General features: G+C 36.3%; 1 protein-coding gene and 1 long non-coding RNA gene across 3 annotated transcripts in view; one reads left to right on the forward strand and one right to left on the reverse strand.

The window, feature by feature from the left end:
• The first annotated feature begins 308 nt into the window (after window positions 1-308).
• Window positions 309-4,491, forward strand: LOC147839726 (uncharacterized). The gene is made up of 2 exons (XR_015514949.1): window positions 309-368; window positions 565-4,491. It is a non-coding gene; the product is annotated as an uncharacterized LOC147839726 (long non-coding RNA).
• mbtps1 (membrane-bound transcription factor peptidase, site 1) overlaps window positions 4,085-24,923 on the reverse strand; it is a 44,858-nt gene continuing 24,019 nt past the window's right edge. Inside the window, 13 exon segments of one of the 2 annotated variants that reach the window (NM_199213.2) lie at window positions 4,085-4,843; window positions 6,148-6,278; window positions 6,399-6,525; window positions 7,128-7,259; window positions 7,356-7,496; window positions 7,604-7,681; window positions 16,919-17,043; window positions 19,064-19,220; window positions 19,303-19,418; window positions 19,583-19,755; window positions 21,403-21,591; window positions 21,698-21,842; window positions 22,850-23,011. In NM_199213.2, the coding sequence (NP_954683.2) occupies window positions 4,626-4,843; window positions 6,148-6,278; window positions 6,399-6,525; window positions 7,128-7,259; window positions 7,356-7,496; window positions 7,604-7,681; window positions 16,919-17,043; window positions 19,064-19,220; window positions 19,303-19,418; window positions 19,583-19,755; window positions 21,403-21,591; window positions 21,698-21,842; window positions 22,850-23,011 (1,894 nt within the window). In that variant the 3' untranslated portion in view covers window positions 4,085-4,625. 2 annotated transcript variants of the gene reach the window in all.

The following is a 24,923-nucleotide window of genomic DNA, read 5'->3' on the forward strand; positions in this document are numbered from 1 at the left end:
TGGTCTTGATGGCGAATCTCTTCCAGAAATGAAAATAAGTTTGTGGGCATTTGAGTAGTTGCTGTCATACGATGTGTGTTTGACAGGATGAACTGTACCTCACGTTGGTTTCATACAGATTACAAAACCAAAACACTTTTGTTTTCAAGGGTAGTAGGTTCATTTAAAAGTAGGTATTTCAAGCTTTATTTGGATACATGTCTTATGTCTGTGAAGAAAGTATTTGCTGAGATTCCATTGTGTTTGTTGACCACAAAACTTTTGTAAATGCACACGTCTTCTTATTTTATTTGATTTAATTATTTTTTTGTAAAAGCACATGTCTGGTCTGAGCTTCTCCCCCAGAGAATGGTCAGTCTATAGCGCAGGTGTCAAACTCAGTTCCAAAAGGGCGGCAGCTCTGCACAGTTTAGTTCCAACCCTAATTAAACACACCTGATCAAACTAATTGAGTCCTTCAGGCTTGTTTGAAACCTACAGGTAAGTGTGTTGGAGCAGGGTTGGAACTAAACTGTGCAGGGCTTCGGCCCTCCAGGAATTGAGTTTGACACCCCTGGTCTATAGCAATCGATAATTGGCTCCTGTACCAGTAGACGGGGCTTCATTCGCCATATTGATCGTTGCACTTTTCCCCATTCAAAACTATACGAGTGACATATCTTGTGTATTCTTGAGTCTTTGACCTAATATTAAAGTTTAAAACTTGAATACTGAGTTGGCCTTGAGTGAACAAAATAATCTGCCATAGTGGATGGTCATGCAGAGCATGCCCCAAAATTGGAGGGTGTTCTTTTCTGTATTTTATGACAACAGATGCTGTATAGTTAACTGATCAATAACCAAATCAGCTAGATTTTTCCATTTGATTTAATGACAGACTGTGCCTTAAAACATATCATATTTATAGGCCCATGTACTTTTATCACCATGTATTAAGATTTATTTATTATTAAAAATGTATTTTAAATCTACTGCTAATTTAGTACATATGACAATATGGGACTGCAAGCATTTTGAAAAGTGAAAAATGTTGTCAGTGGTCTTTAGGTCATGTGGGGTGTGCACTGCACTCTTCAGGATATCCCACATTAATTAACAGCATGTGTTCCAGAGGTGGGAATTTGGCACTGATGCGACAGACTTAGTGTCAGTCCTCTGGAGCCCAAAGCTGGTTCTTTCTGTTTGAGTCTGGCTCCACTGCAACTCAAGCAATGCTGGGAACTTTCTACAAATGTGGGAAAAACTGGAACATGTGACCACCTTTATGGCAAGATTTGGGAAATCCATTTAGGCACAGATAACTGGTCAGGGTTATTTCCCATGTTCTTCATGTCATTAACCCCCATCACGCTTCATCACCTGAAAGGGACTGGTGACATTTTCACAGGCTATTCCTCCCATTAAAAATGGATCAGGAAGAGATTTAGTGAGACTTCCCAGCACCTATCACTTTTAATGGAATTAGCTGATTTCAAACTGGCCTGAAGCAAGAGCACAGGCAGCTTCAAGATCGCTTAGCAGGCAGTACTGTTGATCCAATTTACAATGAAGAAGAAGAGGAGTGTTTCCTTCATCCATCTGCACCAGCATTTAATTGCACACATTTAATGCCAAAATCTGACCCTTCCCTCTTGACTGTGGCAGCAAAAATTGAGACTCATCAGTCCAGGCAACCTTTTATTGTCAAAATTTGCTGAGCAAGTATGAATTGCAGGCTGTTCTTAACTGACAGAAGTGGCAGAGTTGTGCTCATCTGCTCCAAGATTTGGCATTCAAAGACCCTGTTCTGCAGACCACAGTTGTATTGAGCTGTTATTGGCATTGCCTTTCAATTAGTCTGATAATTGCTCTGACATAAGGTATTTTCACATGCAGAACTACCACTCACTCATTTTTCTTGACTACAGCATTTATCCGATTCCAAACTCTAGAGAAGGTAGTATGAACATCCCCCTTTACTAGCAGTTTCTGAAATACAATCACTTCATGATCAGGGTAAATTAAATCAACTTTTCCCCTAATTTTGATGCTATTTTGTATAGGCTGTATCAAATCTACACGTGTAAATGTTTTGATAGTGTCATATGATTGATACATATACTTTCCCTTACTAGCAGTTGAATAAGAGATTGCAGAAAGCAGGTTTTGTGACATACCCAGATACGTTTAATGATGTGTAAGTAGGTAACCTCAGCTCGATTTCATTCACTTTCCTTCAACTCAGTCCCTTATTAATCAGGGGTTGCCACAGCAGAATGAACCACCAACTATTCCAGCATAGGTTTTATGCAGTGGATGCCTTTTCAACCGAAGCTCAGTACTGGGAAACACCCATACACTCTCGCAAAAAAGAGAAAATACTAGTGAGAGGCAGTTCTGAGGGCACAAATGCCTTGTTGATGCCAGAGGTCAGAGGAGAATGGCCATACTGGTTCAAGCTGATAGAAAGGCAACAGTAACTCAAAACTTGTTACAACCAAGGTATGCAGAAGAGCATCTCTGAGATGAGCTCCAGCAGCAGAAGATCACACTGGGTGCCACTCCTGTCAACTAACAACAGGAAACTGAGGCTACATTAAACACAGGCCAACCAAAATTAGACAATAGTAGATTGGAAAAATGTTGCCTGGTCTGATGAGTCTCGATTTTTGTTGCGACATTCGGATGGTAGGGTCAGAATTTAGTGTCAACAACATGAGAGCATGGATCCATCCTGCCTTGTATCAATAGTTCAGGCTGGTGGTGGTGGTGTAACGGTGTGGGGGATGTTTTCTTGGCACACTTCAGGCCCATTAGTACCAATTGAGCTTCGTGTCAACGCCACAGCCTACCTGAGTATTAGTTTCTGACCATCTCCATCCCTTTATGACCACAGTGTACCCATCTTTTGATGGATACTTCCAGCAGGATAACGCACCATGTCATAAAGCGTGAATCATCTTAGACTGGTTTCTTTAACATGACAATGAGTCCACTGTACTGTACTGTGGCCTCCATAGTCACTAGGTTCCAATCCATCAGAGCACCTTTGGGATGTGGTGAAATGAGAGATTTGCATCATGGATGTGAAGCTGATAAATCTGCAGCAACTGTTTGATGGTATCATGTCAATATGGACCAAATACTGTAAGGTATATTTTCAGTATCTTCTAGAATCTATGCCATGAAGGATTAAGGCAGTTCTGAAGGCAAAAGTGGCCAGTGAATGTATACATGTACTGTTAAGTAAATTTTTGACACTTCTTACTGCTTACATTTTAATATTTTGCACAACTACCAATAGTGAAAGAAGCAATAAAAATGCAACTCGCCATTAAACAGAAGGTGGCATGCTGCTTTTTGGACTCTGTTTTTCCATGGCAACTCAGGCTTTGGTAATCTGTTGAGAATGCACTTTTTTTGTTCAGAGTTAAGAATGAGAGTTGACAGAACTTACTCCCAAGGACTGATTTTGGAACAGACATACCTTGAGTAAGCAGTTTTGGATTAATCAACACAGAGTTCTGAATAAATGTAAAGGTAAGTTAAACTTGATTTCTGGAATAAACCTCAGGTGCTTAATATAAAGTGGTTGGTAAGTGTGCATTCAACAATAAATTAAAATCTTACCCCCAAATTTCAGATTGCATTGTATCACATTTACCTTGAACATAAATAGAAAACTTTGTTATACCAGGAATAAATGACATTTTAATACATATAATACGCATTTAATATGAATTCTATTAAAGATGTTTGCAATGCATCTGTTTAAAAAGATTTATGGTAGTGCATATACCCTAGCACTCGATTTAATGAAGATAAAGATGGACCAAGTCAAATATGGCTCTCCTCCAAAAGAATGTCCAAAAGTGATATTTTGCTTGTACATTTTTGTTCAGGCAAACTAGCAGGCCACACAGTCAAACCGTGACAGCTTCATCCATCTTATGCACATGTATTTTATGCAAACAAAGAACAAATAGCTTCATCCATCATCCAAAGTGGCAAAAGTAAACTGGACCATTTTATAGCCACACACACTTCTGCTGAGTTTACTTGAATCATCCCTTGGATAAAAACAAGATGAAAACTCTTCTTGTTGTTTGTTTTTTCCCTTAAATGAGGACTATCACGCAAGATTTATTACAAAGACAGAGAGACAGGTTTTCTTGCTTTATATCGGATAAGATATATTTAAAACATTGATAATTCCACACCAACAACAGTGAAATCATGATGGGCTATTTACAAAAGACGCAAGCACACAACGCTTTTATAAAAACAGTCTGACGGAATACAAAAATGAGGACGTGTAGGAAACCAGTCCAGTTGATTGAGGAAACTGAAGGGCTGGTGTCTGTCCGAATTTGCAGTATTAAAGCAAAAGGTCAATAGTCAATTAATCATTTCATCAATAAATTAAAAAAGGAAACATTCCTCCATTTGGTCACTGAATTGAAAGGCATGTGTTGAATAAAGACAAGAGAGAATCACCGATCTCCAAGCAAAGCCCTCGTTTGAGTTCAGGTGGCTGCTGGTTTTTCTCAACAAGAGTCCAACAATCTCATTTCCACGGGGTTACGGCATCACACACACACCTCAGGGAAGACCCTTCCCTATTAGGTTTGTCCAGATGTGGCCGATCATACAGTGGGGTTTTTGCCTGAGTGAGGGGTTTGCTGTTGTTGTTGTTGTTGTTGAAGGTAAAGTGGCCGTTTCACTCGGGGTTTCCTGCGTTTGGGTTTGCTCTTAGCTTTGGTCAATTGCACTACAAAGAAGGAAAGCACAACCATGGCACCAAGAAAGGCAAACATCGGGATGGTCTGTCCCACCTCTTGATTATATCGTCCAGGCATTATTCCTGAGGAAAAACACATTGTGAGGGTGAAATCTGGAGCTTGTACCATGATGGTCATTGAACAAACTCAGGTTAGATCTGAGTTGACAAAACCAAACCACTTTCTCCGTTAATTTAGACTTTAATCCTTAATTCAGGGAGTACCGAGTAATTTAAGGCGTTTTATATCACTGGCGAACAGCCAAATCGCATGCCATGACACCATTACTGACATCTTAAAAGAGAATGACCACAATTTTTGAATTTAAACTATCAAACATTAGCTTTATAAGTATAATCGGACAGTCTAAAGTAACTTTTTTGTAGTGATAATAATTATACAAATTCAATATAAGGTCATTTATAGTCATTTTTTGGATTAAGAGTTTATTGATTACATAAATCATAAAAAGTTGTTGTAAATAAATCAATTATTGCTAAACATGAGATCATTATCTTTAAAATGTTTTACCAAGTAGCAATGAAAGACAAGACAAGAGAGACAGCACTTTAATGGTCACTTAACCCCAAAGTTGGAGCAAACTAAACTGAAACCTATCTGGTTAAGCAGCTAAACCAGCTTTATGGTACAGGTTAAGTATGATTGATAATTTTCTAAAAGACACCATTTTTATGGTCAATTAAAGCCAGAGTTGGTGCAAACTAAACAAACTTATCTGGTTAAGCAGCTAAACCAGCTTCATGGTTCAGGTTAATTATGGTTGATTATTTCCTAAATGATAGCACTTTCATGGATATGTGACCCCAGAGCTGGTGCAAACTAAACTGAAACTTATTTGGTTAAGCAGCTAAACCAGCTTCATAGTAAATGTTAACTATAGTTGATTATTTCCTAAAAGACAGCATTTTCATGGTCACTTAAGCCCAGTGTTAATACAAACTAAACTGAAACTTATCTGGTTAAGTAGCTAAACCCCCTTCATAGTAAAGGTTAATTATTTCCTAAAAGACAGCACTTTCATGGTCACTTAAACCCAGAGTTAATACAAACTAAACTGAAACTTGTCTGGTTAAATAGCTAAACCAGCTTCATCCTACCGGTTAATTATGGTTGATTATTTCCTAGAAGACACCACGTTCATGGTCACTTAAACCCAGAGTTGGTGCAAAATAAATGGAAACTTATCTGGTTAAGCGGCTAAACCAGCTTCATGGTACAGGATAATTATAGTTGATTATTTCCTAAAAGACATCAATTTCATGGTGGTTTCAGTTTAGTTTGCACCAACTCTGGGGTTAAGTAACCATGAAAGTGCTGATTAATTATGATAAATTATCTCCTAAAACAGCAGGGATCCCTTCCTCACCTCCAGGAATGTCCCAAGCACCACTTTCCCCAGGAGACAGGGGTCGAACCTGAGGCCGATATGCCCTGACATTAGGCAAAACAACCTTGTCCATGTCCACTGACAGAAGCTTCTGGTGTTTCCAAAGATTGCTGAGAAGAAATAAATGCCAACAAACTTAGATGTGGATTTTGAAAGACAATGCATCTGAATTTAGATTTGCTTGGAGTGCTGATGCAGTGCGTGAAAATGGAAAAGGGGTCTGTACTGACCTAGGAGCAGTCTCATTTAGAGGCTGAGGTTTGGCCCAAGACAGATGAGGGCATGCAGGAAGAGGACGAGGTTTAGGGTCACCCAGATGAGCCTCCAGCACTTTGGAGTAACGATACAAGTGATTCCCTGCAAAAATAGGAATACGATTAAATAACAATAAAAAGAAAAAACTATATGACTTCAGTGATTAAATACATCTTAATTAATTAAAACAAAAATAAAAAACTGTACACAACAATTAAAACCCTATTAAAAAGAGAAACCCAAGCAAAAGGAAACCTATATCAATCAATTGAATTAAAAGAAAAGATGTAATAAAAAATAACTAACAAATAATAATGAAAATGATTTAAAAAAAATAAAAAAAAAATCAATTAATGGAAAATAATAAAAAACAGATAAAAGCAAATAAAGGAGTTAATTAAATACTGCTAAAAAATAAAACTGATTTTAAAATAAAATAGGATTAGAATAAATTAAACAAAATCGAATGAATTTAAATATACAAAATAAATTAATAAAAACTAAATAAAATCACAAAAAAAATCTTTGAAAATAAACAAAATATTAAAAAAAAAATTAATAACCAACTAAAGAAATTACTTACAATAAAACTACAAGAAAAATAAATACACACTAATATTATAAATAAATAAGTGTATTTAAAATAATGATAAAACCATGATAAAAATATGTATAGTACGTGCATGTATAAACACAAGCCTAACCTTCTAATCTCTGTGGTAATGGCCTGTCTGTGCCTGTAGGAGGGACCAATCTGTTTTTTGAGTGGGTGAGGCTGGGCGGAGTCATGCTGTAGGAAGTGTACTGAAGCAGAGCATCCAGCAGCCAAAAACAGTCTACACAGAGAAAAGCAAAGCCAAACACATGCAAATTACTTTAACAACTCTACAAACAAATAAACTTTCAGATCACCCCTCACATTTTTCTATTACCTTTCTGCCTGTGACTGTCATCAATGCAGTTGGAATCTCCATAGAGTGCAATGCGGCCTCCCCCATCAGAGGGTGTTTGGTACAGTCCAAGCACAGGCACATTTTCCACCACTGCAGTCTCTTGCTTCAAGACCTCCAGACCTAAAGATTTCAAGATGTCGCATAACAATAACAAGAGGTTTAAGAGAAAGCCTCTTCATGAATACAGCAGTGATGTGAGGTGTGTGATAAGAGGAGGTGCAGTGTACCTTGATCCTTCAGTGTCTGAGCGATAACAATCCCATCCTCGGGAAAACGAGCAATGCTGCACCCAGATGCATAATACACTGAAAGGAAAGAGACAGTATATACCATAGAAATGATTTAAGGTGAGATGTTATAAAAGAGTTAATCGCTGCTGGCAAAAATACTGTTTTTATACTGAGTTTTTTTCATCCTATGCAAAAAAAAGTTTCTTATATTGCACTTTATCAATCCATGTCTGTACATTTACATTAAAATTAGTAATGTAACAGATCACAAATCTCATGATTCGGATTACATAATGGTTTTTTAGTCATAGATCAGACCATTTTTCGGATCAGCCAGAAAAGGGAGGAGACAAGTGTAATTTGTTTTCCATTTATTACAAAAACAGTACTGCAAGAAATGTTTGGTTTTAACAAACATAACTTAAAACCTGAAGTTTTATTAAAAATTAAATGAAGAAATAATCAGCTGAATAAAAAGTCAAATATTCAGTAATGTAAAAAAAAAATCACTGTTACTACTACTCTTACTGATAATGCTGAATGTATGAATATATTTTAATTGGTACAACCTATATTTATTTTTAGTCTTATTTTCAATAAATTATTCAGTTATTCCCTCATAAAATTTTACATTTCATTGCTAGATGGATCATTTTAAAAGAATTATTCAGTGGCATAATTTTGATGGCTGGTTGTCGCCGCCTATTGGTTAAATAATGTAACTGCTGCCAACAACTTTAATTTTTGAGCGTCGTTAAATGCATATGACTGTGATTTTAATCTTTACTATAAACCAGTGGTTTTATCTAAGCCTAAATGCTTTCATACTTGTGATTTGAATAACGTGAGAGGCGATCACTCTGTCATTGTTACAAATTTAGGATTAATCTACCGGTAAAAAATGTATTAATACACAGGCCACTGGTGTAATCCGTTATACCCCTAATTAAAATACCTTCTTTTCTCCTCCCCAACAATTTGATTAATCTCTATATTTTAAAGGTCTATTTTAAAAAAGGATTTGTACATGTGTAACATTTTATTCTACAAAAATAAAAATTTGCAGTATTTTCTGAATTTTGGAATGATAAGAGTCATTTTTGAAACCATTGTGATTGAAATTTTAGACCCATAAAGCGCTAAAGCCTAAGGAATTTATCAAATGGTCCAGACAGAATTTTTTTTTTATTTGCCCTATCAAACTTTTTTTTTTAATTAGAATTCAATACATTTAATAATACAATAATACATTAATAATTAAAAAAATATATATTTTCGATTAAAAATATTTTAAATATTGTGTAAAAACAAGCAAAACCTACTTGTATCCATACACTTTTTCCTCCAACATAAACTTTCTTTAAAATAAAAAACTAAACAAATGTTTTAAAACATTTTTAAGTTTTAAAACTATAATAAACTAAATCAACATAGAGAACTTTTAAAGTAATGTTATTTTAAGGAAAGTAATTCGACCATTATGATAAATTTAAAAATGACCTTTTTTACATAAAAAGGTTTAAGTTTAATTGAGATGAGTTGTTGATGATTGTATAGGTTTTGGCCAGATTGGGTAGCAATTTATGAACAAAGGAAAATTAAGACACTTATACAAGATTCAAGACCTACAGCACAATATTTTAGTAAATTTAAGACTTTTTAAGGCCTAAAATTTGGATTTTGAGATTTAAGACATTAAGACTTTTTAAGACCCTGCAGAAACCCTGATTATGTATAAAAAATGTATAAATGAAAAATACAAAATAAAACTTAATCAGCAGGAAAAGTGTAAAAGTTTGTGATTTGTTAACCTGGCTTGAAGACAAATTAATCTACATTGAAACTTTCTACCTAATATTATATATTTAAAAGGACAGTTTTATCTAAAAATGTCAATTTACTCAACATTTACTCTACTATAAGTGGTTGAAATGAGTTTCTGTTTCTTCTGTCCAATGCAGAAGACGACATTTTAAAGAGTGTTGGAAACCAGCAGCTGTTGACTACCATAGCAGTATACTACTGAAGTCAATGGTTGCCAGTTTCCAAGATTATTGCATACATCTTCTTCTGTATTCAACAGTAGAAAGAAACAGAAACAGGTTTGAAAAAAAGTGGCAAGTAAATAATGACACATACAGTACTGTGTGAAAGTTTTGGTCCCCCAACAGTTTTGGTGTTTCAGCAAAGTTTTAATTTTAATAAGATATTTCTTTTCTATGTACACAGAATAAATAAAAAAAACAAAACAAACAAACAAACACTGTATTTAGAATAAAAAGGCTCCTGCTAGCAAAAGGCAGTATTTAATATGTTTTTTTCCCTCTGTCCAGGCAATCTGAGGGTGCCGAAGCATAAAAGTCCTCATGCTGAACACATTAGGAGGTTAGCTGAAGGTGTAGCTGACATGCAGCGAGGGGTTTGTGTCTTTAATAAAATAATTTCTTGTTCATTGAAAAGTAAGAATAATTAATAAATCTATATGAAACAGTCCCTTAAAACTGAAATCACGTCTTCAGTTTCAGGCTCAGTGGCGCTTTGCACTCAAACTACAAGCATCCCGAGCCAAAGCCCAACCGAACTTTGCCACACGTTTTCCGTCCGGGCCAATGCCGGCCACCTGAACCGCACCTGAGCCTGATTCGGAGCACACAAACCAAGTAACACATCCGGGTACAGTTTGGATAGTATAGTGTGAGAAATATCATTATTGACATTATTGACATACTACATAATAAATAATTACACTAAAATGACAAATCTAATGTAGGCCAAAGAGTTTTGCAAAGTATATATACACACATACATACACACACACACACACATATATATATATATATATATATATATATATATATATATATATATATATATATATATATATATATATATATATATATATATATATATATATATATATGTGTGTATGTATGTATGTATGTATGTATGTATGTATGTATGTATATATATATATATATATATATATATATATATATGTGTGTGTGTGTATGTATATATATATATATATATATATATATATATATATATATAGAGAGAGAGAGAGAGAGAGAGAGAGAGAGAGAGAGAGAGAGCAGCAGCAGCAGCAGCAGATGAGCTCCTGATTTTTTGACATTTTCACTTAATATTATTATTATTTTGATTACATTAGACACTTAATTCTGACAAATTATAAATAAGAAAACATCTTTCAACAAGATTTACTGGATTTAACCAAGAAAAACAACAGTTGAAAAACCAAAAGGACCACATAGGTGCTTCAGAGAAGAACTTTCCAGAACAAAGACCTACAAGAAATCAATCCCAGAATACATCCTCAGAGAAAACCAAAGGAGGACATCAAACATCAGTCTTTAAATAACGAGGAGGAAAATAAATTAATGAAGGTACTCTGGAAATATTCAACAATGATTACTTCAGGAAGAAGAATATGTCTTATTTTTATCGTTCTCCGTGCATGGCAGTATCAGTGAAGATGCTCATTTTGATCTTGTTTTTACAAATTACGCACTGATTTACATCAATATTTTATTTTTATTGACATTTTTGATATTTTGATCCACATTTATATATAATTCATAGAAGAACTATCAAAAGTTAACAAAGTGACAGTTTTTTCAGTTGCTTGTTTACATTTTAAAATCAGCAATGGCCACTGCAGCATGCAGGCCCCGCCCCTTTACCTACCCCCAGAAGAGCTCTGAACACTCTAAACAGCTCCACAGACAGAAGCAGATCAAGGAGAAACCTGAAACACTGTTTGCAGATTATGAGCACAGTAAACTCAACAACCTGCTTTTTTATACTGAAAACAGCACATTATGGCATACTGCTTTTTGCCAACATTTTGCCTTTACCTCAAAAAGAGGGATCTGCAAAGGCAGACAAATACTAGTATTTGAAGATGCTGAAGAGAATGAGGATTCAAGAAGCCTATCTCTAAACCTATACCACAATGGCACTGTCATGATCCAGGGCTCAGAGCCCGCCCTTCAAACATTTGTAATGGACTTTTCACAAATTAAAAATCAGACACAGCTGGATACAAATTTCAAACAGGACCGAACAGAAATAAAATCAAACACTTCTCCTACTCAAGACACCCAAAAGAAGACAACAGCTGCAACTCCCCTAGTTCAATCTCCAATGTCAAGAATGAAAGAAAAATTCTCACTCCTAGAAATAGAGATGGTTGAACTAAAAGAATTAATATTATCCCACTTAAAAGACAACAATGACTTGCAACAGCTAAAACAAGAGACTGAATCCCTACAGAAAAACAAAGAGCAGTTGTCAAAAGAGCTCCAAGAAACAAGAGAAGAGCTGAAAGAACTAAAAACAACATTTAGAAGACAAATAACAGAGATTAAAACAGAAATGCAGGAAGAACTCTCAGCCTTAAAATCAGAACTTCAAAAGAAAGATGAACTCATTGATAATATGAAGAACCAGCTTCTCCATTCATCATCGTCCAGAGACTCTCAGACTGAACCCCTCATCTGTGAAGAGACTCTTACTGAGATCCAGTCCTTACAGACAGTCGATGAGCTCCAGCCCCCAACAGACCCACAATCCATCAACACCACCTCACATGCACAGGCTCTTATCCTCATCGACTCAAATGGAAAATATCTAAAAGAAAAACTCTTATTTCCAAAACTCAAAGCACAGAAAATATGGTGCCCAAACACAAACAAAGCTCTTCAGATATTATCTGACAAAAACCTGAATGAATCCTACAAGCACATCATCATCCACACAGGGACAAATGACCTGCGAGCAACCAGAGGCAACGTGGCTCCTCTGCTGCGAGAAGTAGCCATCAGAGCCTCACAGCGCTTTCCTGAAGCTAAAATCACCCTGTCCACACTACTGCCACGCAGTGACGTGCCTTTCCACGTGATCCATGGAAACAATGTGGAACTCTCCAGAGCCTGTGCGCTAATTCCTAATGTTCACCTGGCCTACCATAAAGACATCGGGCCTCAACACATGTATGATTATGTACACCTCAACAAGACAGGAGTTCAGGCCTTTGCGAGAGTGCTGAAAGGATCAGCTCTGGGTTCATCAGGACACAACAGACCTTCACAGAAGCAAAGCAGCCCTTATCCACAGAGACACCTGCACCCTCCTACACACAACAGGCAGAATCCAGCAGTTCCAGCACAGCAGCAACAGAACTACACACAGAGACACCTTCACCCTCCTACATACAATAGACAGGACTCGACCCCAACAGCTCCATCACAGCAGCAGAGCTACGCAGCAGCCGTGCGGCAGACACCAGACCCTGCAGCCGCTGAACTCAGCCAGATCAAACACCTGCTCAACATCATCTGCTCCAAACTAGTGAAGCAAGAATAATACTGTATATACACACACACACATTTTACTATATCTTATTTATATATTTTACTATATTTGTACTTTAAGTTCATCTATGAAATCGTTTAGAATTAGTTGTTGGAATATCCAAGGTTTGCGTTCTTCAACTTTTGGAAACAAGTCTTCAGACCAAGACCTACTTAATAATATAAAAGACATAGATATAATCATATTTATTGAGACCTGGTGTCGGAGTAATGAGAACATACACTGTCCAAGAGGATACAGAGAGATCATTGTACCCTCAGTCAAACACTCCGAGATCAAATGTGGCCGTGATTCAGGTGGCATTCTTATATGGCACAAAGTTCATCTAAAACATCTGATTAAAGTCATCAAAACTGAAAATTCACTAATTTGGCTTGAATTAAAATCGATCCTGCCACAGAGTAACCTTTACCTATGTGCTGTATATATCCCACCCCATGACTCTCCTTATCATAAAGAAGACTGCTTCCAGCAGCTGCAGAGAGACGTCCTGCACTACCAGTCCAGAGGACACACTCTCATATGTGGAGATATAAATGCAAGGACAGGAAGAGAAATTGATTATATAAATATTGTAGATAATGATCACATATCTGAGAACATGTCTTACTCATCATCTGTTATTACTCCGAGAACCAGTTATGATAACATTATTAATGTAAACGGGAAAAAATTACTTAAACTTTGCAAAAGTCTAGGTTTATATATTATAAATGGTAGAACCAAAGGAGATTCTTTCGGTAGACCTACATATTGCTCCAAATTAGGAGCAAGCGTAGTTGATTATTCAATGACAGACATTGACCCGTATTTTATTAATGCCTTTACAGTTAGACCTCAATGCCCCATTTCTGACCATTGCCAAACAGTCCTCTACCTGAAGCAGTCATGTAACCAGCTCAATGTCCCTCCCCTTAATCAAGGAAAATTGTTCCCTTTAAAACCCAAACTCAGCTGGAGTCAGTCTGATGCAGAAATATTCAGAGAAAACATGTGCAGCTCTACAGTACACAAAATGATAAATCTCTTTATGTCCACAAATTACACACCAGATACTAGTGGAATAAACTCTGCAACATCCAATCTTAATAACATATTTCAAACTTTGACTACTATATCTAACATCAAACAACAATTCAAATTTGGAAAAAACAAACAAAAAAATATAAAGTACATTTGGTTTGATAATGAGTGCAAAAATCTCAGAAGAGACCTTCGCCAGATTGCTAATAAAAAGCATAAAGCACCAGCTGATCAAACCCTAAGACTTGCATATTCACAATGTTTAAAAAATTATAAAAAGTTGATTTGCAACAAAAGAAATCAATATTATGAGGATAAAATTAATGAAATTAATGAATCAATAGACCAAAACCATTTTTGGAATCTCTTTAAAAAATTTGAAAGACCCCAAATGGAAACATCACTGCAATGTGGCACGGTCTGGAAGAATTATTTTAAAAAATTATACCAACAGCCAGAACTCAACCAGCCTCAAACTAAAACCAAGAGTAGACTAGACGATTTAAAGAAGACAATTAAAGATCACCAAAACCCATTAGACACAATTATATCAACAACAGAAATATCAGAACACATTAAACATCTGAAACTGAAGAAGGCTTGTGGACAGGACAACATCAGTAATGAAATGCTAAAACTCAGCAGCCCTGACATAATTCGGGCTCTTGCCAAACTATTCAACCTGATCCTATCCTCTGGTGACATCCCTGAGACATGGTCTGAAGGACTGATTACACCTATACATAAAAACGGAGATAAATTCGACCCCAATAATTATCGTGGCATTTGTGTTGGCAACAACTTAGCAAAACTATTTTGCAATATTATTAACAACCGGATAGTGACATTCATCACAAAACATAACATCCTAAACAAATCACAAATTGGCTTCTTACCAAAACAACGGACATCTGACCATATTTACTCCCTTCATACTTTAATAAATAAAAACATAAAGAACAAACAAAGAAAGATTTTCTCTTGTTTTGTTGATTTTAAAAAAGCTTTCGATTCTATTTGGCATGACGGACTATTATACAAATTGTTGCAAATTGGCATTGGTGGAAAAGTATATAGCATTATAGAAGCCATGTATAAGAAAAGTAAATGCGCTGTAAAAGTTGGAAATATGAGAACAGAGTTTGTCCAGCAGAGTCGAGGGGTGCGGCAGGGTTGCAGCCTGAGCCCAACCCTGTTTAATATCTACATTAATGATCTGGCAGACATTCTAGACGGCTCCGACTGCATCCCCGGCCTCACTCTGCTTGACTCTAAAGTAAAGTGCCTGCTGTATGCGGATGACCTGGTGCTGCTGTCTCCCACAGCAGAGGGTCTCCAACACAGCCTGACTCTGTTGGAGCAGTACTGTGAGGAATGGGCACTGACGGTCAACCTGGACAAAACCAAAGTCATGGTGTTCCAGAAGAAGGCCAGATCTCAGGGACACAAATATCAATTCACATACAGAGGAGAAACTCTAGAGCATTGTAGCAGTTACTCATACCTGGGCATCCAGATCTCTGCCTCTGGGGGCTTCAATCTCGCTGTCAAGACCCTGAGCGAGAGGGCTCGCAGAGCATTCTATGCCATAAAATCACGCTTTGGCCAATTACAGTTACCAACTAAAACATGGATTAAATTATATCACGCTATTATCAAACCTATATTACTATATGGGAGTGAAATTTGGGCACCAGTATTAAAATTAGAAAATTGGAATAAAAGTTTAATTGAACGAACACAATTAGAATTTGCTAAAAACATATTACATATTCACAGAAACACGTCTAACATTGCCTGCAGGGCTGAACTGGGTTTATACCCGCTAAATTTGGAGATTCAGAAACGAGCTGTTCAGTTCTGGCTGCACCTGCATCAGTCGGACCCCCAGTCGGTCCAATATAAAGCCCTTCTGGCTAATGAAAAACCTACAGTGTCTCATCCTCTAAACACACTGGTATCTGAGCTACTGGAAAAAACACAAACCGAACCCGTCCCCAAACAAAACCTTCACAAACAAATTGACAAAACATTAAAATTTAACTATGATGAAAAACTGAAAACTGAATTCAACCTCCAGACTAAACTTAAATGTTATTCGGCCCTAAATAGAACCACACAGTTGGCAAATTATTTATCATTAAAACAATTAAAAGAAAAGCACATTCTTTCTAAATATCGCCTCTGTGATCATGACCTAGACATAGAAAAAGGCAGACATAAAAAATCCTGGACTCCTGAGGAAAAGAGAATATGTCAACAGTGTGACACAAAGCAAATAGAGGATGAGACGCACTTCCTTCTGTTCTGCCCCAAATACAGCACCACTAGAGAAATATTTTTCCCCCAATTTGAAACATTGATCAGTTCATTTTTTAATTTAAATGACTCAGAAAAACTTTACCATATACTCGGAGAGGACGAATTGACATTTAGACTAGCTGCAAAATATGTATATACCCTACACACCATAAGAAACGGTTAATGTAAACTCATGTATCTTATTTAAATCATTTAAACTTTTTACTATTATTATTATTATATTTATCAAATGTATTGTTTTTTTTTTTTGTGTCATTATATCTTATTTGTATTACTATTAATTATTATTTTCAATGGTTTTAATATGTTTCATATTTGAAATGCTTTGGCAATACTGTATTTAATGTCATGCCAATAAAGCAACTTGAACTGAACTGAACTGAACTGAACTGAGAGAGAGAGAGAGAGAGAGAGAGAGAGAGAGAGAGAGAGAGAGAGAGAGAGAGAGAGAGAGAGAGAGAGAGAGAGAGAGAGAGAGAGAGAGAGAGAGAGAGAGAGAGAGAGAGAGAGATTTTTGTGTGAAAGACCCCTTTAACAGCAATCTCTGGGTGATGTTATAAGGCGGTATCTTACTGTCATGATCTGCTAAGGTGAAGTCTCCCTCATATAGGCCATCACTGAAGGCCATTCCCCAAACTGAGATCAGGTCATTCAAGGCTGGCACATTAGCACCCCCTGTGTCCGGCATCCACCACTGTCTGTAAAGTGCAAGAAATTTGCCTTCATTTGTGAGTCAAAACATGTTTGTCCTGAATCGGACACTTTATTAAGAGCCCATCATTTTTCAGATTCCATAATAAAAACCACACAACATCAAACCCCAACCAAAATGACAATAGTTATGAATTAGAGCACTTAAATATCCTAATGGGAAGCACACAATGAATTAGGACAGGAAAAACAGATGGTAATTAGAAAATTAGATAAGCAGCCTGCTGAAATAACAATGTCAAGTGGAATCACAATTAATTATGTAATTAGCAAGGCAGGCTTGACACTAATTATTGTCTAGTGTTTTTTGCCACTTACAGTGGAGTTTAAGAGTTATAAATGGGTCAAACACAAAAATGGCCTAAATTCAAGTCGTAAAATAGGGCTGGATTCAATTGCATCTTTTGATTCAATAATATATTTGATTCTCAATTCCTAAATACAATTAAAAGGATATTGTTTTAATAGAAATGTGTATGGTGTATTATTAGTTTAATTATTATTATTTTTAACACTTTATTTCTATGGGTATATTTAAGCAGAACTCTTCTGTTGATTTTAATTTAGCTGAAGGCAAAATTATTAGTTCCAATTGGGAAATATTTAGAATACAAATTTCACAAGAGTTTCCTAGTGATGGTTGCAGCTGGAAGGGCATCTTCTGCGTAAAACAAATGCTGGATAAGTTGGCAGTTCATTCCACTGTGGCGACCCCAGATTAATAAAGGGACTTAAGCCGAAAAGGAAATGAATGAATGAATGAATAAATGAATATTTCCCAAGTGATATTTAACAGAGTTACTATTTTTTTAGTTTTTGCCATAATTTCTTTCTTCTGAATAGAGTCTCTTTCAGTTTGGCAGGAATAAATATGCAGTTTTAGGGGCTGAACACACCGAACATGCTTTTTGTGTTAAGAGGCGTCTTTTTTGATTGATTTACCAACGGCCGCGAACGGTGTGCCCGCTGCTTATGTGCCCTGCACGCCTCGAGTTTTAACCGTCTGATGCACCTCATGTTTTTGCCGTTGCGTGCAGTGCACTCGCAGTTGAAAAAAAGCCAACTCAGAGCAAAAAAATTGCGTTCTTTATGTCAGTTGCATCTTTTTCATTCTCCAATTAAATGAAAGCAAAGGCGGGGTTTCCGTTGATGTGCCTGCAGTGTTTTACTACAACTACAGAGACTTTTAAAGAGGGAGAAGAGACTTGTGGTTGCTCTTTTGAGTTAACCAGTGCTGTATGACTTCACAAATCTTGGATATTGTTAAAGATTAAAAGCATATTAATATCAACAGCAACACTCTCACACAGTACTCAGCTGATTCAGTCGTTGCCTAGAGACATAAAAGGCAGTGAGGTGCGCCACATGTTTTTGGAACGGAAAGGCTCGTTGGGTTTGTTCGCCCCCTTAATTTATTTAAATTATTTTTATAACTTAAGATCAACTTTATTAGCTCTTATAGGAAGTTTTGACCAAGTTAACCCTTTAAATTGCACTTTGAGCTGAATACTAGCATCTTTCAAAATAACTAGAAAATAAGTACTGTCATGATGGCAAAGACAAACATAATTAGTTATTAGAAATACTTAGTTATTAAAAATATTGTTAAAAAATATTCCCTGCCTTAACAGTGCTTAGAAGTTTATTTTATTCATTTTTACAGCCTGTCCTTTAATTTCTATACACTCTTTATGTGATGTGACACTGTTAATGTTATCTGATATAATGGGCAAAAATATATGTGTATATATCTGGGAAAAAAAATCTAATTTCACAGGAGGGTTGAATTTTGCCTTCAGCTGTATGTATGAATAAGCTTGACAGCTCTAAAGTATATGAGCAGTACTGCACTTCACGGATATGTTTACAGATAACATATATATAAATGTTCTCATAATATTGCCTCAGCTTAGCCTCAATACACTTTTCTTCCCACAAGAGATACATGTGATAGGACAAACTGCTAAATTAATTTTTAGAGAAGGTACAATGACACGCACTCAGTACCTGGTGTTTTCATCATAGAACTTGACTTTTCTCATGACTGATGTGTTGTACCAGTCACTGAAAACGATGAGAGACAGGCCATTATCAATGTCTCTCCTCAACTTGGTGATCTCTTCTGGAAAATACTCCTCTTCGCTGTCCACCATCAGCAACGTTCCTATAAGATAAGACAGAAGTGATGGTTGATTTAAGCACATTCATCAACACATCAGAATCCATTATACTCTATGAACACTTACCATATTGACTGGCATCAAAGCACGTGATTGGTGCACCCAAGACTTCAACAAAGTAGCCCATGCTGCGAAGGTGCTGATACATGTCTCTGAAGTTAGTGTGAATATGGTCACCATTCCTGAAAAATGAAAACAATATCATCTACACCATATAAGAGAAATGAGGCATAATTATAGTAAAAGAGACTATCTATGAAATTGTGCCCTCTACAGATTCTGTCCCAAAATGCAAAGTATTTTCTAACTAACTGAATGTGGGTTGTTTTTGGTGTTTGCGGCTCACCAGTCAAGTGGATCGTTCTTCATGCGCAGGTTATCTCGGGGGAAGTATCCGGGTGGGTAGCGCAGGTTGTGGTACTGATCCCATAGAATCCTCTTACTGCGTGGAGGAGTGGGGACAATCTTCACTTTCACTGGCAGCTTCACTGTGGAGGTCATTTCACCACCTATTGCAGACTGGATACAAACACATGGAAAGCAGGTCATGATCTGGAGCCAGATAAAAGACATTTCAGAAACCATCTAAAGACTATTATAGGTGAACTGCAAAATTCTAGAGAATTATATTTATATTTTGGTGTTTTCATGATCCTCTGACTATTAGAAATAGAACATTTAACAAAAGTTTATAGACTAGTTACTAGTTTTCAGTTCTGTTTGATGCTACCTATTAAAAATATATATAAATATAAATATTAATAATTTTATAAAAATTTATTTAAAGAAAAACGAAAATTAAATCAATTGAAAAAAAATTTATATATCCATGTCTATGTATGACTGGTTCCAGCTGATAGAACAGAGGAAGAGCATCTCTGAATGCACAAAACATCCAACCCTAAGGCAGATGGGCTACAGCAGCAGAAGACCACACAGGGTGCCACTCCTGTCAGCTGAGAACAGGAATCTGAGGCTACAATTTGCACAGGCTCATCAAAATTGGACAATAGAAGATTGGAAAAACCTCTGGTCTGATGAGTCTCAATTTCTATTGCAACATTCGAATGGTAGCGTCAGAATATGGCATCAAGAACATGAAAGCATGGCACCATCTTGCCTTGTATCAAAGGTTTAGGCTGGTGGGGGTGGTTTAATGGTTTCGGGAATATGTTCTTGGAACACTTTGGGTCCATTAGTATCAGTTAAACATTTTGTCAATGCCACAGCCTACCCGAGTATTGTTGCTGACCATGTCCATCCCTTTATGACCACAGTGTACCCATCTTCTGATGGCTACTTCCAGTAGGATAACGCGCCATGTCATAAAGCGTGAATTATTACAGACTGGTTTCTTCAACATGACAATGAGTTTACTTTACTCCAATGGCCTCCACAGTCAACAGATCTCAATCCAATAGAGCACCGTTGAGATGTGGTTGAGTGGGAGATTCGTATCATGAATGTGCAGCTGACAAATCTGCAGCAACTATGTGATGCTATCATGTCAATATGGACCAATATCTCTGAGAAATATTTCCAGTACCTTGTTGAGTCTGTCCCACAATTAAAGCAGTTCTAAGGGCAAAAAGGGGTCCAGCCCGGTACTAGTAAGGTGTACCTAATAAAGTGGCCGATAAGTGTATATATAATATATTATAAATATTATGTATTTTTAATCTCAGTTTTAATTAACTCATTAAGTCATTGATAACAGGCTCCACATTTTATTAATGCCTAAATCGGCATATCTGAATAATCTCTTGAACAAATTAGTGACAAATACATTTTTAATAGTTTTTTAACAATCCTATTGGCGGAAAAAAAACTTTTTCTTGACTTTTATTTGAAGCATCAATTGTTTGATCAATACCATAGACATCATAATTTAATTATTTGTTAGACAGATATAATCCTGGATGGATCCTATTTGTTACACAGGAATAATAATTGATGAAAAGACTAAAGCTGTTAAATAACCCATACTTGTCCATTAAATAATCCATACTTGTTCTCAACATGTCAAACACAGATTTACATGCATACTTTTCTGATTATGAAATTAGCATCACCTGCACAGAACATGTAAAAACAGAGCCTAAGCCAGCCTTATGACTTTACTCCAAAATATCATGTAGCCTTAATAAGCACAAAAATGTTACTCACGTCATTTTCTGCAGGGGAGGCCACTGTAACCATGACATGACCCTGAGCGATGCCTTCCCAAGATGCTGCTTTTTTGGCCACAGATATAGAAACAGCCAGGTACCCGGCCCAGGGCCAGAGCACAGGTGAGTAAGACACCGCCACATCCACATAATCTCCATTCTGAGGGAGATAGGGCTGCCAGATGGGCTTTAAAGAAAAATTGATGAACCATGAATATTTAAAATGACAATTTAGAGTCAAAAACAACATATCAGTTTACAATGAACATCAGTCACTCTTTATTAATGCCTACCTTCTCTACAATCCGTCCTGTCACGCCCATACCATTAAGAATGGTCACGTTGACGATTGTTGGCATGCCACCGTAGTAAATGGGCTGAGAGCAGTAGGGCCACATGTACGGGCACTCGGTCAGATCAATGTAGCTTGGACTCAAGCTAAAGAGTTAAAAAAACACCATCAGAAATTCATTAAGATGAACTCCGCACCAGTGGAAGATAATGAACCAGGTCAAATCTACTTCATAATCAGCCAGGAATGTAATTAAATTCAAATAAGGGTGCATTAGAGACACTAGCTGCATTTAAAAAGGACCAGTTTAGCATATATGAATAAGAAAATGTGAGCATGTGATGCGAGCAGAATGCTAGACAAAGATCATTTCCTCATTTGGAAGTCTCTTTGGATAAAATTGTCTGCTAAATGCATAAATATCCTTAAGGGACGCACTATATTGGAGGATAATAATATCACATGCAATATTTACTTTTTCTGCAATGAATGTTGCAATATGGGGAAAGAATAGAATAGAGTAGAACAGCTATATTTGGAAAGAATTATTGCTGCATCCTTTTAGAGCTTAATTTTTCTATTTTTATATAATAATTTCATATTATATATACACACACACACACACACACACACACACACACTTATTAAATAATATAGTAAAAGTACATACTGTAATACATTACATTTTATTCTGTAAAATAAGATAATTTATTTAAATTGAATAGGAATTAATTTATTTTTATTTATTTAATATATAAATATTAAAAAAATCTATTATGGTTATTCAATAATATAGTAAAAATGCATTACATTTTTACATTCTATAAATAAGCCAAGTTTTTAATAAACATACAGTACTATTAAATGACAATATAAATATTTACTTATTAATTTTTGTTATCCCCCAAACTAAAATTTCTGATAGGTTACTGGTAAACGAACAACATGAGTTAAATTTGGCATTTTATAAGCAGTGAGCTCATGATCCAGATAAAATGGCATTATATATTCATATGCTATTTACAGCATATAATTTTTTTATTAAATTGCAGTCTCTGTGATTTGACAACAACAGTAACCACGCTGATTTCCTAAAAATGTAAATGCAAGGGCAGAAACACTATATTTGTGTATGCGTGTATCAGGGACGTGCCTGGCTTGCGGTTTGTAGCTGTTAAGGATCTGATAGGCTCTGAGTAAATCGAGTTTGCCGTGGCCCTGCTCAAACATGTTGACGCCAGGCAGCCTGCGAGCCGAGGCGATCAGGGCCTGCTTCATGCTGGCCGGATTCACCAACTCTCTGTTCAACACAGTGCTGGAAAGACAAGAGCAAATGAAACACGATTACTTTGAATTGATGTGGCTTGATGGAATAGCATTTCAGGCAGATGACCAGAAAACAATCTTAAAAGAAACACTGGTGACTCAGATGCTAGAAACCAAAGAGGCGGATGAGCCCAAGTACCAATACAAAATGAGAGTAATATATATAAAGGATAAAGAAAGGAAGGGAACTAAAGAAGGTGGAATGAAAACAGTAAAGTGGAAGCACTAACAAATTAGGTTAGTCTATCACAATCAGAGAGGATGTACTTCATCAGATATACAGCAAAAGCGAAGACCATGTATAAGAGAGGATGTCATTCAGTTCCAAGTGGAAAATAAGATTGATTCTGTTTGTTCATTTGAGACTTGTTTTTCTGTTCTTTTCTTGCAGAATAAAGCTTAATTTATTTTTTTCCATATGACAGGAACAAAACACTTATGCAGAAAACTACAGGTTTAGAGCACCATTTTATTTGTTCCACTTCACATGAACTATTTCAAAGAGCAGTGTGTTAATAATAATTTATGTACAAAGTACAGATGAGCCCAATATCAATCACTATCAGCTCCCTGATAAAGCAGCACTGATTATATGGATATAAAAGTAGTCCACACCTAAAACAACATTCGGACTCACTGAATATGTGTCATGGGCTAAAATTGGAAACACCTAGTTTTGGTGTTTAATGTAAAACCCTACTGTTTAAACTATTTGGGTCCATTTTTTTTACTTTTTAAGAAATTAATTGTTTCACAAAAATTCATTACACTGATATTCAAATGGAAAATACATAACTAAAAATGTAAACTTTATCCAATTTATCTAGTAAAGTCCAAATGAACCTTGCTGAGACTTCTTTCAGTATGTTAATTCACTTTCAATTGAGAAAAATAGTGAGTAGGGTGCGGGGCTTTCTTTTACCAGATCATCCACTTATATATTTTACAATATGATAAAAAAACTGAGCCAATACTCAATAATCTGACTGTAAAGTAATTAAATTTGAGACAGGGTGCATAAGAGATGCCGAATACAATTTAAAATGGACCAGTTTAGAATACATAAATAAGAAAATGTGATGTAAAAAGAAATGCTAGACAAAGAAAATTTGTCTTAATGCAAGTCACTTTAGATTAAAATTATTTGCTAAATACACAATATGAATTAGGGATGCACTATACTGAGAAAAATATCTCATGCATTAGGTTTTTGTTCTGCAAATTTTGGAAAGATCTAAGCCCTGGTCAGATCACGTGATTTTGTCATGATTTCCCTGACATAGAGTATCATAGGGAGTCGTAAACGACAAATGGGCATCGTAACATATGATTCAATCCTTTCTTTTTGTGTAATGTGGCAAAGTTCACAACAACCGATACCATGTCTGCGACACTTCACGACACTGTAGCAGAAAGTCAAGCATGTTTAATCTTCACAATGGGTTCCTGCATGTAGGTGACACTTGCCAATAGGAGCACATAATTTCTCAGTTATATCCACAGGTGCTGCCGTTAATCTGTGGGTCAGGTAATCAAAAAATTGGCTGCATATTTACTAGAGGTGTGAACCTATACTGGTCTCACGGTTTGGTTACGATTATCATGCCATGGATTCGGTTCAATTCGTTATCTCGGTGCATTGACGATGCTTTCCATACACATTGATTATTTGGGGGGTGCTATAAAAAGCTGTCTGTACACACACGCACGCAGTGAAATTGTGCACAGTTTTTGCGTTTTTAATTAGTTGGCACCTGGAGTGCTGTAAATACCCGCGCTCACCTCCCTCGTGACAGAGTGCATATGAGATAAATGACGTCAGTACATAATAACTGGATATGATTATTACTGAACAGATACCGAATTGTCCGCGTCTGCATCACGGTGCACTGAAGAACCAA

Source organism: Danio rerio, chromosome 18, assembly GCF_052040795.2.
Source record: "Danio rerio strain M-AB ecotype USA chromosome 18, GRCz13ab, whole genome shotgun sequence".
Lineage (NCBI taxonomy): Eukaryota > Metazoa > Chordata > Actinopteri > Cypriniformes > Danionidae > Danio > Danio rerio.